The 13,876-nt window shown below is 35.1% G+C and overlaps 1 protein-coding gene across 1 annotated transcript; it reads right to left on the minus strand.

Annotated features, from left to right (window-relative positions):
* Positions 1–1,845: 1,845 nt before the first annotated feature.
* On the minus strand, positions 1,846–11,909 carry LOC142622295 (uncharacterized). The gene is made up of 12 exons (XM_075795741.1): positions 11,500–11,909; positions 10,311–10,514; positions 9,414–9,559; positions 8,934–9,202; positions 8,238–8,335; positions 6,744–6,891; positions 6,225–6,664; positions 4,620–5,134; positions 4,463–4,523; positions 4,087–4,365; positions 2,941–3,202; positions 1,846–2,521 (listed from the first exon to the last, which is right to left on the minus strand). Exons 1-12 carry the CDS (start codon positions 11,854–11,856, stop codon positions 2,199–2,201), a joined length of 3,102 nt encoding a protein of 1,033 aa, XP_075651856.1. The 5' UTR covers positions 11,857–11,909; the 3' UTR covers positions 1,846–2,198.
* Between the last annotated feature and the right edge of the window lie 1,967 nt (positions 11,910–13,876).

A 13,876-nucleotide genomic window follows, 5' to 3' on the forward strand; every position in this document is an offset into this window, starting at 1 on the left:
ACCGGTACCGAGATACTTAACGTTCCACCTCGGGCCAAATTTCGGGCCATTCCGGTCCATTCCGGCCGAGATGTGAATTCCGGCCGGTACATGATTTGGCCTATGGAAAAAAAAAATTTATTATTTGATGGCTAATATTATGTTATAAATTTTGTTGGCTTATTAGTTATTAATTATTATGGGCTTATGTAATGAGTAATGACTTGTTATAAATCTTCTTATTATTTGATGTTGTATTGAAGTTTAAGACATAAGAGTTAAGACTAAATGTTTTGTATTATTTGATATTTAGTTATTGTCTTCTAAATCTTTTTATTGTGTGATGTTAAATAGATGTTATATTGATGTTTAAGACTTAGGAGTTAAGACTAAATGATTTGTATTATTTGAAATTTAGTTATTTATTTATTAGAATTGACAATTTTATGTTTTACAAGAATATATATAATTTAATTTTTAGAAACCTGAAACACCTTAAAACGGTACACCGAAATCGGCCGGTACCGAAATATTCCATTCCACTAGACAAACCGAAACGGGGTCCGAAACGGTATTAATAACAATGCATAGAATAAATATTACAATTTTGATTCCATCTCAATGAAATGAGTTAGAAAATATAAATGGTTAATAATAATTTTAGTGGCGATCCCAATGAATAAGGACAACGGGAAGGATTTGAAGTAGCCTTCACAGATTAAAAAAATTCTTAGTAATGAGCAATGTGATAAGTAAGACACTCAGTCTTATATAGAATTGGGATTAAAAGTTGGTGGGGCCATAGTTTTTCAAAATACTAAACAAGATAATAGGATATGTGCGATATGGTTTTAAAAATCAGATCAAATAAGCGGGTTCAACTGGGAACCAGACCCTAATCCAATTAAAACCGGTAAAAACTGATGGTTCAATCAATAAAAATTGAGAACCAAATCCATTTTCGATCCTTTGATTGTTCCGATTTTTAAAACCATGATGTTCAAATGTTTTGGATAGAGACGAAATGGAAGCTAAAGATTTTGTAACGGATGGAATAGATAATAATCAATTTTCAAAGTTTTTAAGGGTAAACAAATAATCCAAATTTTGGACCATTATCTTATATGTTACCAAAAGTTTGAGAAAATAGAAGAAAGTCATCCGTGAATCTATAGTTGTTTTTCCTTTGACTAATTCAGAAAATGTATCTAGATAAAAAATAAAAATAAAAAAATGTATGTCACCTCAGGAGACTAGTATTGTAAACACTATGGGAACTTCTTTAAAGAAGAGAGCAGCGAGCACCATTCAGATCCAGTCTCAAAAGCCACTATTGAGGCCAATTCTTAGCCTATTTAGAAGTTTCTTGAATTCTTGAGTAAATATCTATAATTTTGTAAAAGTTTTCTTTTTAGTTATTTTGTTAGTGTTCTGATCAAATGTAATAGAGTTGCTCTAACTTTTGCTAGTGTCTCAAAAGAGAATAAGAAGATCATTGTTTGACTTAAAGAATGTCTCTCCTTTTTCCTTTCCATTGTAAACCAAGATACTGAATAAATAAACTATATATCATCTTTTATTTATATACATATATATATATATATTAAAGTTAATTCTAGTAAATTTATAAATATTTAATTTTAGATACTTGTATGCTAGAAAGAATTTCATATTCTAAATCTATTATTATTATTATTATTATTAAAAATTGTTTCTTATATAGAATTTATAAAATAAAATAAAAAACAAATAAATTCCTTTAATATAAATAATTAATACACAATTATAAATAATTAAAATATGTATCTAATCTATTGGCTAATTCCATTAATTAGAAACAAAAAAGTTAGTTATAATACATCAATCAAGAAGAATCATACTCTTCAATTTAAACAAAGACAATCAACAAAATACCAAATATCATTAAGCGTATGGAAGAATTTCACCACCAGCCTCATTACATCACAAACTCCTGAAGACAAAATAAAAATATTGTGAGGGCATAAGGCTCATGAACTAACATTTACAGCCACAAAAATTATTTTTGTGGTATTTTCCTAAACCCAACCCCTGAAACACACTTGCATATCCTATTAAGTCTCACGCACCCTCTGTACAAAAACAGCAGCCTAAACAGAAAATCTTACAACATATATTACTGTTGAGGAAAAACCATGGCATTGACAGAGGGAACCATCATGCCAACCCTCACATTCATATTACTCATCAGATTCATCCGAATCTTCCTCAGATGTCACCTCAGAGCCTTCTTCCTCTTCATCATCATATGAATCAATCCTCATTGATCTAGTGGCAGTCATCTTCGTCAGTGCTGCAGTTTTACTAGCCCTCTGCGAGCGCATGCTTATTGTGCCAGGAACGGTGGGGACAACAGAAGTGGGTGAAACTTCTTCATCAAAAGAGACCTCTTCAAGCCTCACGCGTCTCCTAGAACGGGGCGGTCTGCTTGAGCGTGGTGCTGGTGTTTGTAGCATCTCCACAGAACCATTGGTGTCCAGGTTAAAGTCAAGTTCCAACCTCCCTATGATACATAAAGAGGGACAAAAAAAATACACAGAAGTTAAAACACAAAAAGTAAAACAGATGGAAAGATTACCACATTGATTATGGTCCAACATGCATTTGACATAGAAACTACAGCTAACACATCAAACTCTAAACTGCATGTATTAATCCATAAGTTAATTGGGAAAATATTTTAAATTTACTCCCACTACTTAACATGTTAGACTTGCCACTACCACGCTAACGCATTGCATGAAGCAATTGCCATATGTAATCTTTATTAATCTGGAAAGGGCAAGAATTTGTCTCTAATAAAATACCACTTTTCTACTGTGTTACTGGAAACATTTGGAACAATTTACCAACCCCAAGCATAATGTCAAAAAAAGAACTGTCCCTCCCTAGCTCTTTCCACAGATATGTAAAGGTCTTTACCCAAAATAAGATTGGCTTGATCTTGTGACAGTTCTTGCTCCGGTTCTCTATCTAATGCCTTAAGACGCTCAGCCATCCCCTTCAGTTCCTTTACAAGATCCTTCTCTGCCAAGACAGACTCAGCAACATGATTTAGAAGCCTCCTCATTAACTTTATTGACCCTTGTTCTGATAACCGAAAATGGAGCAAGACAAGTATTCTACATAGTGCCAAAACATATGACCTCTCAGCAGCTGTCTTCTTCATATGGAAGCTTGCAACCTCCCAAAAAACAAAAAAAAAATAAAAAGACATTATAAGTTTGAAGCCCACAATATTCAAATGAAGTATCCGTTCAAAAAGACATTTATACCTAGGTATTTTACATATATGCAAACTAATAACTTACCGTCTCTAACAAAGCATGGTCCTTTTTGACTCAAGTCTTAAATCACTTATCACTCAGGAATTAAGATAATATCTGATGCGAAGGATATCCTATATGATATTCATGTAACTTAAACTAACATGGATAGAAATAGTGGAGTAGGAATTTCTCACTCCAGGGAGAGTGGGATTTCAGTAGGGTCCTTTGAAATTCCTAACTTTTACAAACATTTCATCCATGCCACTCCTTTGCCAATAATCCACCATCCCTAATATAGTCCAGTCAGCTTTTTGTAATTCAATCAAATAACCACACTTCTCAATAACAGCCCCAGACTTGGAACTGGATATGGAAGGTTTCATGCCCACCAAAAGTGTTCTTCTCAAAGTGCATGCATGATAAAATTCCATCATGGATGGTTAGCCTACAGAATTTACCTCCTTCTCTAATGATGCAACAAAGCAAATGAATATGAAATAGAAATAGCAGGAGCACAAACTCCTACGAATAACATTTCCAATTTGTATTATACTCTGTGGCTTTGAAGAAATGGGTTCCCAGTTCCCACACAGCCATCAAATTTAGAGAATTGATGAGGCTTCGATTGTTGGATCACCAACTACAAGATATATTTCAATACAATAAATTTGATCCATATACAGCTCATTGCCAATCCTAAATATAATATCCATAACGTATATTATATTAGGAGCATCAGCACGGTCATGCAATAGCACTAATATTATAATAGTTGAGTCGAAAAGTTGTAAACAATTACCTCTACAGCAATGCATATTGCAAGCCCCTCTTCACTACACTCAAGCAGAGGTTCTAGAGAACCATCTATGACTTCTGGTAGTTCTCTATTTCCATTTTCATCCTCTTTCACAGTCTCCTTTTCATATAATGGAGCCTGCATCATCTGCAGCATGAAACGTGATGCTTGGACTGCACGCTTACGCATGTCAGACACCAGAACTGGAGAACCCCCAGCATTGCCATTGACGCCTGGCCACATTGAACGCATGATAGGAATGAAAGCCTTGGATAAATATTTCTGCATTTACAGAACCAAAACGCTCAGGCCATCAACATAAAACATAATTTACCCACATTTATAAGACATGTCAAAACTTGAAATCTGAGTAACCTGCCTTGTGATTTGCAGAGAGGGAAGGATAATGCTCAAAGAACACAGATAAACACTGCTTCAACCTGGTCAATAGGACAAGGAGAATTAATTTTAATACACTATGATATAATAAAGATCATAAAAAGAGAAGGGAAAAAAAAATTACTAAATCAGCCTACCTCTGCAGGTCTTTTCTTTCATTGCTGAAATACAAGTTAATGAGCTTGGCCAAAAGAAAAGGATGTAGAGAAGAGTGTATGCTAGGATAGTTCTCACTTAGAAGAAGAATCTTTGCAAATCCCTCCCCGAGAATAGCTTGAACGGACTCATTTTCATCACTTGCTAAATAGTTTCCCCGCTCATCTCTGTCAATTCCAGCATATAAGAGATCAAGCGTTTGAACATCCAAACCTTCACCTGTATCAGATAAGTTTACAGGACTAAAAGCCTTCTTATCATCTTGGACTTTTGATGAAAAATTCTCCCCCAAGGCCCTGTCAACTTCCTGTGGCCCATGCCACATCACAAGATCAATTAGGGCCTTACAAGCAACTACACTAACTGCAGAAGGGCCATTAACAAAGGAAAGCCTCAATTGCTTTACTAGTTCCTCGCTTGGCTTCTTCTCTAACAACCCAAAAAGCCCAAGGCACCTGACAGCAATCCTTTGCACATCCAAGTGAACATGTTTTGCCTGCAATTGAATTTCTTAACAGTGGTTAATACTGATGCGGGAGAAGGTTGTCCTGCGTCAAATACCTTAAAAAAAGAAAGTCTTGAGCTATGTTTTATACTAATGACACTTCAAAAGTATGTGGAGCAACTGAATTAAACACAAACAAGTGTACAATAACAGGTGTGGAAAAAGTTTCTCATAGGATGTCTAATTATTGCATTGAGAAAAGGGGGACATATTCCATCTTTAACATAATTTTCAATATATGCAATTAACTTCTTGAACTGCATAGATAATTAAACATCATTTTAAGTGTTCAAAAAATTATCTTCCACATACACAACAGCAACATTAAAGCCTTAGTTTCAAAAATTTGATGTCAGCTATGGATCCTCAAAAGATTAATTAAAAATCGGTCATATGTATTCATCTCCACCATTCTATTAAATCTATTTTTTATAAGTAAAATTTTATCCTATCTAAAATCATACTATGTCACCTCTTTAACTAACATCTATTTTTTAACTGTTTCTACCAATATTATTTCAGGCCTCCACCTCCTTTCATTCTCTCAACTTGAATCGTAACACTCTTTTTCATTGGTGGATTAATCGCTCTCCTTTATACATAACCCAACAATCTCAAGCGACTCTCCTTAACCTTTTCATCAATAGAAGTCATCTTTATCTTTAGAGAATTTCTTCATTTCTTATCATGTCTTTCCTAATATTTAAACTTATCCATCTTAACATTCTAATTTCAACTATACTCATTTTTTGAACATGTTGCTTCTTGATAGCCCAACCTTCAATACTACAATCATACAATACTCCTAATTTGCTTCTCCAGATCATCCATCCTACTCTTATCCTTTATCCCCCACATGCAGTTCATTTTGCTCTAAGGTGTGCAAGTGAAAATGCCATACTTCAATGATTGAGTCCTCTCCCTGTGTCCCATGGTTTGGAGGTTAGATAAACCCCACTACTAAACACATGCATGTGCCAAACACTCCCAGCACCCAAATCCGTTTAGCATAGAGCATAACACTTTGGGAAGAAAAAGCACAGGTTAGAGAAAATAAAATACCGACATATAAACTCATTACCCCTGGAAGCAACAAAGATTGCAGTAGTTCGAAAGGCTCAATAGCTTGTCCCTGAAGCCAACGAAATGATTTTGCATTTTCCAAGAGAAGACCAGTAACGGCAAAACTGTGCATCCACTGCATGAAATCTGCAGTTCTCTCCCTGCAAGGCCGAGCAAGCTCTTCTACAACCCCAAGAACAATTTGTTCAAATTCACCATTAGCAGCATGGACTTTCTTTGCCAGTCCAGACACTGCATCAGCCCATTCTCTGTCTCCACCAAGATTTATCCCATCTCCTATAACAACCATGTTCCCATCATCATCCACTTCATGCTCAGGAGGCTTGTGCAGCAGTTCCTGCACTAATGTACTGGCAACCTTCCTGTTTGTAGCATCAGAAAAATCAAGCATTGCACCAAGCAATAGTAGCTGCCTAGATGCAAAGCAATAATTTGGTCCTGCATATATTAGGTAATATTAGGACCCGTAGTTGGATATAATTGACTCCCATGTCAAACCAAATGAACTCACACCCACCAGCATCAATGTGAGCTTTCACCAAATCTATATAATCAGAAACTGTTGCAGGAAGAATTCGCTCTAGTAGGTCATTATTGTCTGAAGCTTCTGCAGCATATACTGCTGCTTCAGTGCCCATTGTAGCAGCAGCATCAGAGCCTTTTGCCTGTTGAAGCACAGTTATAATTCTTATAAGATCAAAACAAAGCATATTGGACTTAGCATATGTACCTTCAAGAATTCATTAAAGACTGAAAGCACGAGAATCGCAACAAACATGACAACTCCAAGAGCTGTTTGATCTTTTAATAGATTTTCATTAGCAAATTTAGAAATTCTCGGTACAAATCTATTCTTTGAAGTTATATTTCTTTACCCAAGCAAAACAGGAAGTTCCAACAAATGAGATTAATACGAATTCTGGCAGTTTCAGGAAGAGATTACTCAAAATGAGTGAATATGGTAAATGGGCAATGGCAACCATATGCATCAATCAATTAACAGAGCTTTAGAAGAAAGAAGATTCTGACTCCATGCTCTAAACATCGAATTAACACCAAATAAAGAAAAGGTGAAGGTGTTTTGTAATATTTTCTGTGGAACTGCAAATTTTGAGAATTTCAGGGGTTACTGTATGGACCACCTGCAGTGAGAGTTATGTTGCTTTCTGTCATAAGCATAACTGAGTCTATATATAAGAACAGGAGAGATTTTGTCAAAGAGAAAGAAAGAGAAAGAAGGAAGGGAGAAAGCGACATACTAACTGGCAAAGAATTCAAAGTGATAGAAGAACACGCGGTAACAATGAGAGGGAGAAATCGTGACAGTAATGTTGGTCCTTCTTCCATTTTGAGACATCCAAAATATGATCTTTGAAAATTCAATGAACATAGTATTGATAACTTTCCTATACTACCATTTGCATTATATGAAAAGTCAATACCCTATTTCATTGGCTTTATTTGAGTTCAAATTAAAGAGAGTGACTTAGAAACTTACCTTTTTTTCAAGATAATAGTATAATATATTGATGTTCATTTAAAATTTTGGGTTTTCTATTAAAGGTCAACAAAAACAGACAAAATTGTGTGATTGACTCTTCTCCACACACCCCCCCCCCCCACCTCACTCCGAATCCATTTCTTTTGTTCTTCTCTATTCATGTTTTCTACAAAGCTTTTCCATTAACAAAAATCTTCAAGTTTTTGTTTATGTAATAGTTTTCATTCTGACACCAACATGGTAAGTTTCCATTAAAACAAAAGAGAGTAGAGGCCCTTGAGTTAATTGAAATCTCAATAATAGAGCAAAATATCTGGACAAATGGCCGAAAGTTAGAAACATCATGCAAGACACCTCAATTTAAGACCTTTTATTTAAGCTCTCAAATTTTAGGGGGAGGGGGGGGGGTGTTGACCACCCCCCCCCCCCCCAACCCTTACAAATAAAAGAGAAAGTGTGTCAATGAAAATCTAAAAGTCTAGAGAATTTTTGAAAGAGACAGAGACTCACTTGTGCTTCATCCTGCAAATGTCTACACACGGTCCTCCAATAAAGCGCAACCTCTGCTTCCATTAATTGGATGCTTGGGGTGCAATGCACTGAGTCCCCTAAATTCAATATGACAAACCATAAGGATTCTATAAATTACATATTAGCCATGAAACAGGTGAACAATTAAGGTTATGTATATCAGTTTGTTCGGGTAGCAATAGGACACTAACACAGTATTTTCAAGACAAAATTATTCAGTTATTGGGTAAAAAACAATATACTTCCAATGTCAAAAGTCGAATTGGGATCAACTAGGACAGATATAAAGCATATTTATATAAGCTAATATGTACTGTAAATCACATCCAACTACAAACTCTAATGACTCTACCCTGTCTCCAAACCATACATATTTTAGTTAAATGCATATCAGCAATGCATCTTATGTTCTATCTTTCTAACACTTAAAAAGTCATAACCAACAATGATATTTTCTTCATCAACAACTCCTCAGACCTCAAATTATAAATTTAGGTATATAACAAACAAATCCTCAACATTGTCGTAGCAGGAAAGTGTATAAGAAATATATGATATTTAATGTCATGCCGCGATCCACAACGCCCCCATCCACCCTCTCAGCACTATAAATTAACCAATTTTATAAAGTTGTGCTTGAATAGCTAAGTAGATCTACCATAAAGCTCACCCAACCTTCTGTTCTATCAACTGTAGATGATATGTATTGCTGAATGCTTTCCCCATCACGTAGATTCACTAAACCAGCTGTTAACAAAGCCCCCATCACAGACTCCCCAACCAATTCATAGGTTTCAACATCGAGATACTTGAGAAGTTCTACAGGGTCTGCATTGCAGCACTTAATAAGCCACTCATCTTTCATTAACTTTAGACACTCCTTTGAGACCGCTGGAGAACGGTCAGCAAGTCCTCTCTGAAGAATTGTTGTTCTGAGCTTAATGCTACAAAATAAAGCAAACCAAATTGAAGAGTAATATATGTTTAGTATGAAGCCAACTACAAAAGCTAAGCCAGACGTTCAATTATGTCTGCACCCCTCAAAACACATAGTCAGTACTAAGTACTAACTAGACTATGCAATACTTTAATTGAACAGAAACACGCAGAATTCATACTGAAGGCAGAGCAGTTCTTGTTATTACATGGATTTACCTTAGACTTTGAAGAGGAAATTTATTAGCAAGAACACAGTATGCTGCTTTGCGCACTGACTCACTCACATCTGTGGTGCAATCAATAATTACTTGTGATGTTGCATTTGAAGGAGGCAACGATAGAACTACTGTCTTACGAACATCCTGCAGACATGCCATAGCCTTGTAGATATTAAAAGCACTAAAATATTGAATATTTTGCCATAGGCTTCATATTTTATGAGCTTTCATCCTTTTGTAATAAAAATATTGCCCCCACTGGAAAAGCACAGCTCCTAAATGTAGCATTCATGCTTTCCACCTTGTCCTATCCTAGCTTACAGACATTGCCTTTAATTTTATTTTTTTTTTTTTTTTAGTTGAAAAGTACATTACCAGATATGGACAGGAAAAGAAAAGCTAATAATTTGGAAAAATGAACAAAATAGGCTATGAATTTTACCAATAGGCCAACATTTTGGGACAACTAAAAAGGGGGATGTGGACTGTTATAATATCATAAGAGGATCGAGTGTTAAAAAACAATGCCAGAGACAGGCAAAGACCCTGGTATAATATTGAACATAGTCAGACCCATCCTATGCCAAGATAAGTGACATGCATATCATGAAACATCTGACACTCTTCCAAGAGTTAAGAACGAGAGAAAAGATTTGAATACTTGTGTTAATGTTAGCACAAGCAGGTGGCCATTGGAGCTTGGTGTCCCAACATCAGTGAAGGACCATGTATCCTCACATACTAACCCGTTGAGTAAATGTGACAGCATGGACTCATGCTTGCACAAGCAAGAAATGAATAGATCAAAACTTTCAAAAAAAAAAAAATTCACAGCACAAAGATTTGATTCCAAATTAAGTCAGCATACATTCAATGAACCAGTAGGGCAACTCACCGCATTCTGTTCTATGGGAAGCACCTCAAGAAATAAATCTAGTATATCACTGTTCTCAACATCATTTGCAAAGCGTGAAAGAGCCCTGACTGCAAATGTTCGGATTATAGAGACCTTGTCCCTCACGCACACCAACATGCATTCTATTACCTCATCCCAAAGTTCACTGCTCACTTCCGCATCATCCGGCAACCGCATAATGATCTACAAGTTCAAGAATTTCATCAAATAAAAAGACAAACAAGAGTGCCCAAAACCATGGTAGGAAGTATTATTCAGACTAGCTAAAATGTTCGTACTCAGATGACATGCAAGATGTAGAGTATTTGAATCAAATGTCACTAGAAAAACTTAAGACTAGTTTCACTTTCTTAAAAGGAGGAAACAAAGAGACCAGCATTTACAATTACAAAATGGGGGGAAGCAGATTTAAAAATCAACTCCAAGTGTAAGTCCACCAAAAAGAAACCCAGTTCAGCAGCTTTCTAGGAGCATTTTCAGGAAATTCAAATGCTAAATGACAAGCGACCAAGAGCCTCAGCGCATTTTAGGAAGCACGGACATGGGACATGGGTATGACACAGCAACACGAGCAATTTCTGAAAAATTATAACATGACACCATGGGTATGACACCGGTACGACATGGGTACCACACCCCAAACGAAGTGTCCACGTTTGCTAGTACTAAAACAAGAAAATATAATTGTGCAACTTCATGAACAACTAGCATAGTGCCATATTAAAATACCCATCTTCTCCAAACAACAAAAAGCATAGTACCCAAAGTTCGTTTCCCATTCCACTCCTCCATTCTCAGATCAAATTTTTATTATAAGCAATCCAATTGTGCAATTTCTAAGATATTGAAACCAACAGAGCTTCGGAACTTAATGAAAAACTCTTAAATCTTAACATAGCTTCTAACTCCAAACTCCCAAATACTTTGTAAAACCAAATTTCCCAATCCTATAAGTTCCCAGCTCAATTTTTGCCTACATTTTCAAATTCAGCAGTAATCAAAGCCGTATTATAAAATTAACTTTATAGTTTCTAGTCCCATCTCTTCGTTTCGTTTTCCACAGCAACCAAAAAAAAAAAAAAACCAAAATTTAACCCTAAGCATTTCAATTCTCATCTGAAACTCCATCACATTTCATTGAGTTACAAAACCTAACAACCACACGTACCTCGGAAACCATCTGGCAAGCGCGGAACCTGGCGGTCTTGTTGGCGGCAGCGGCGGCGACGAGGAGGAACCTGAGGAACTCCTCGAGGAAAGCATCGGAATCGGCGGAGGCGCTGGCGAATATGGAGACGAAGCGTACGACGCGCTCGGTAGAGGCGACGCGCCGCTGGAGAGTGAAGAGCGGGGTTAGGGTTTTGGAGAAGGCGGAGAAGAACTGGAGTGGGGACGAAGATCGTGATCGGAGGGCTGAGAGCTCCTTCAGTTTCCGGTTGTGAGTGGCGTAGGAGGTTCGAGTTTCTTCCAGAATCTTCGCGATTTTTTGCTTCAATTGCTTCTCTTCCTCTCTCTCCTCCGCCATTTCTCTCTCTCTCTCTCTCTCTCTCTCTCTCTCTCTCAGATTCAGACAGACACACAGTGAGTGTGAACAAATTGGATCTGATGGGTTTTGAATTCGAGCGGGAGTTTTGAAAAGCACATATCATGGGCTTGGCCTTGAATTTCTCATTTCTATGTTGGGCCAAGTTCAAGCATCTGAAGCTCAGCCCATTTAAGAATTTTTAAATTTAAAACCCAGAAAATAAAAATTGTGAATAAACAAGCACAACAAGCTTCTTCTTTTTTTCTTTTTTTAAATATTTCCAACGCTCATTAGTCAAGATTCAAGAGGGTTAAATAAAAATTGTGAATAAACAAGCACAACAAGCTTCTTTTTTTTTCTTTTTTTTAATAATTCCAACTCTCATTAGTCAAGATTCAAGAGGGTTTGTTTTTTTTCTTTCTCATTGTTTTTTTTAAAGCAAGAGAGTATTAGTGGCATAAGCAAAGATTAAAATAAGCTTTGAGTGTTGAGGTAGACAATGGGTTGTTAACTTTTGATTTGTCAATATTATTACGTACGTAAGATTACGAATGATTAGAATCAGCACATCAAATACCTTGAAGGCTTCACCTGGTTCATTTCATAAGCAAAGTCAAATGTTCATTTCATAATATTAAAAAAAAATCAATAATTATAATAATAATAATTATTGTTGTTGTTGTTGTTGTTATTGTTGTTTGTTTGAAATATGTGCGATTTGATGTGATATATTAAATTTTTATATGTATCAAAGTATTGTAGGGAAAAAAAAAAAAAAAAAAGTAGCAAGATTTTACTCTTTTTTTTTTTTTTTTTTTTGTGGAGCTCACCAAAATAAGTTCTAAAAACCCCAAAAATCAAACTTTTTTTGAGCTTGTCAAACGCACTAAATCCTCTCTATAAGGAAAGGTATGAAAGGGGTTTAGAATTTTCACCCATTATATTATAAGTTTTAGAAGGCAGCTCCATATTTCTCTAGATAACTACGCCTGTTTTTATTCCATTAAATCAAAAAATACAAAAATATGTATATGTGTTAGATTGGGGTTTTCTTATGAGTTGTAGTATTTTGTCTTGTTTCTTATGTTTTACTTTATAGTTGTAGATCCGATCGAATTAAAGGAACTTGTTTTTTCATGCATTTTTCTTGTATAGATTTGTAGATTTGTGTGTCTTGTATAGTGAATAGTGATATGATGTAAATTTGTTTCAAATATGATTTAGCACATTGAATCATATGTTTATGGATCATTTATACAATTTCCAGCATTAGTTTTTGTTTTTGCATCATGTAAAATCATGAAAGAGCTTAGACAAAATTATGTTTTTTTCTTATTTAATAAAATTCCCAAGTCATTTAGGAGACTAGGATAGGTATATGTGTATTCCTTTGCATCATAATGAGCATAATTCACATAAAATCAAGGGAAATACGTTAGAACTCACATAAAATCAAGGGAAATAAGTTAGAACGTTTAATTTCTAGATTTGAGATCTAATTTTAATTTTTATGATTACATATGGAACATGTTCATTCATCATATAGTAACAATATCAAGGACATACGCTTTAAATGCTCAGATGATAAAGCATTCCTATGTATTTTATTAATGTTAAATTAGGTTGCATTGCATAATCACTAATCTAATTTTATGGTTTTTTTCATTTTTCATTATATAATTGTATGATAGGATAGATGAGTTATTTTATATTGGCTATTATATCTTAGGATACCTATTGTCGATTGGGCGTGTTAGTTTGTTGTCTTCTTTAGTTGGTAATTTAGACCTGCTCTTTTACTTTTCTTTTCTTTTCTTTTTTTGTTAAATGTAGCCTTGGTCTTAGTCTATGGGATATAGATTAGAAATTTTCATGTAATTTTTTATTATTATTTCCTTTTTAGATTGTAACTAAGAAATGAGGCTTTTTGATTTAATTTTCTTATTAGATTGTATTTAGGATTAAAGTCTTGTAATTTATTTTCAGTTTGAAAATTTGTTAATTTTCATTATTTATCATT

The sequence above is a fragment of the Castanea sativa genome, chromosome 1 (assembly GCF_040712315.1).
Source record: "Castanea sativa cultivar Marrone di Chiusa Pesio chromosome 1, ASM4071231v1".
Taxonomy (NCBI): domain Eukaryota; kingdom Viridiplantae; phylum Streptophyta; class Magnoliopsida; order Fagales; family Fagaceae; genus Castanea; species Castanea sativa.

Bases quoted from the DNA above. Each gene is read 5' to 3' on its own strand.
- LOC142622295 (XM_075795741.1), bottom strand. From the start codon at position 11,856: ATGGCGGAGGAGAGAGAGGAAGAGAAGCAATTGAAGCAAAAAATCGCG. The intron at 5,135-6,224 runs GTAATGAGTTTA...ATTCAATTGCAG, and splicing joins AATCTTTGTTGCTTCCAGGG to GCAAAACATGTTCACTTGGA. The intron at 4,366-4,462 runs GCAGGTTACTCA...CTGTAAATGCAG, and splicing joins CCCTCTCTGCAAATCACAAG to AAATATTTATCCAAGGCTTT.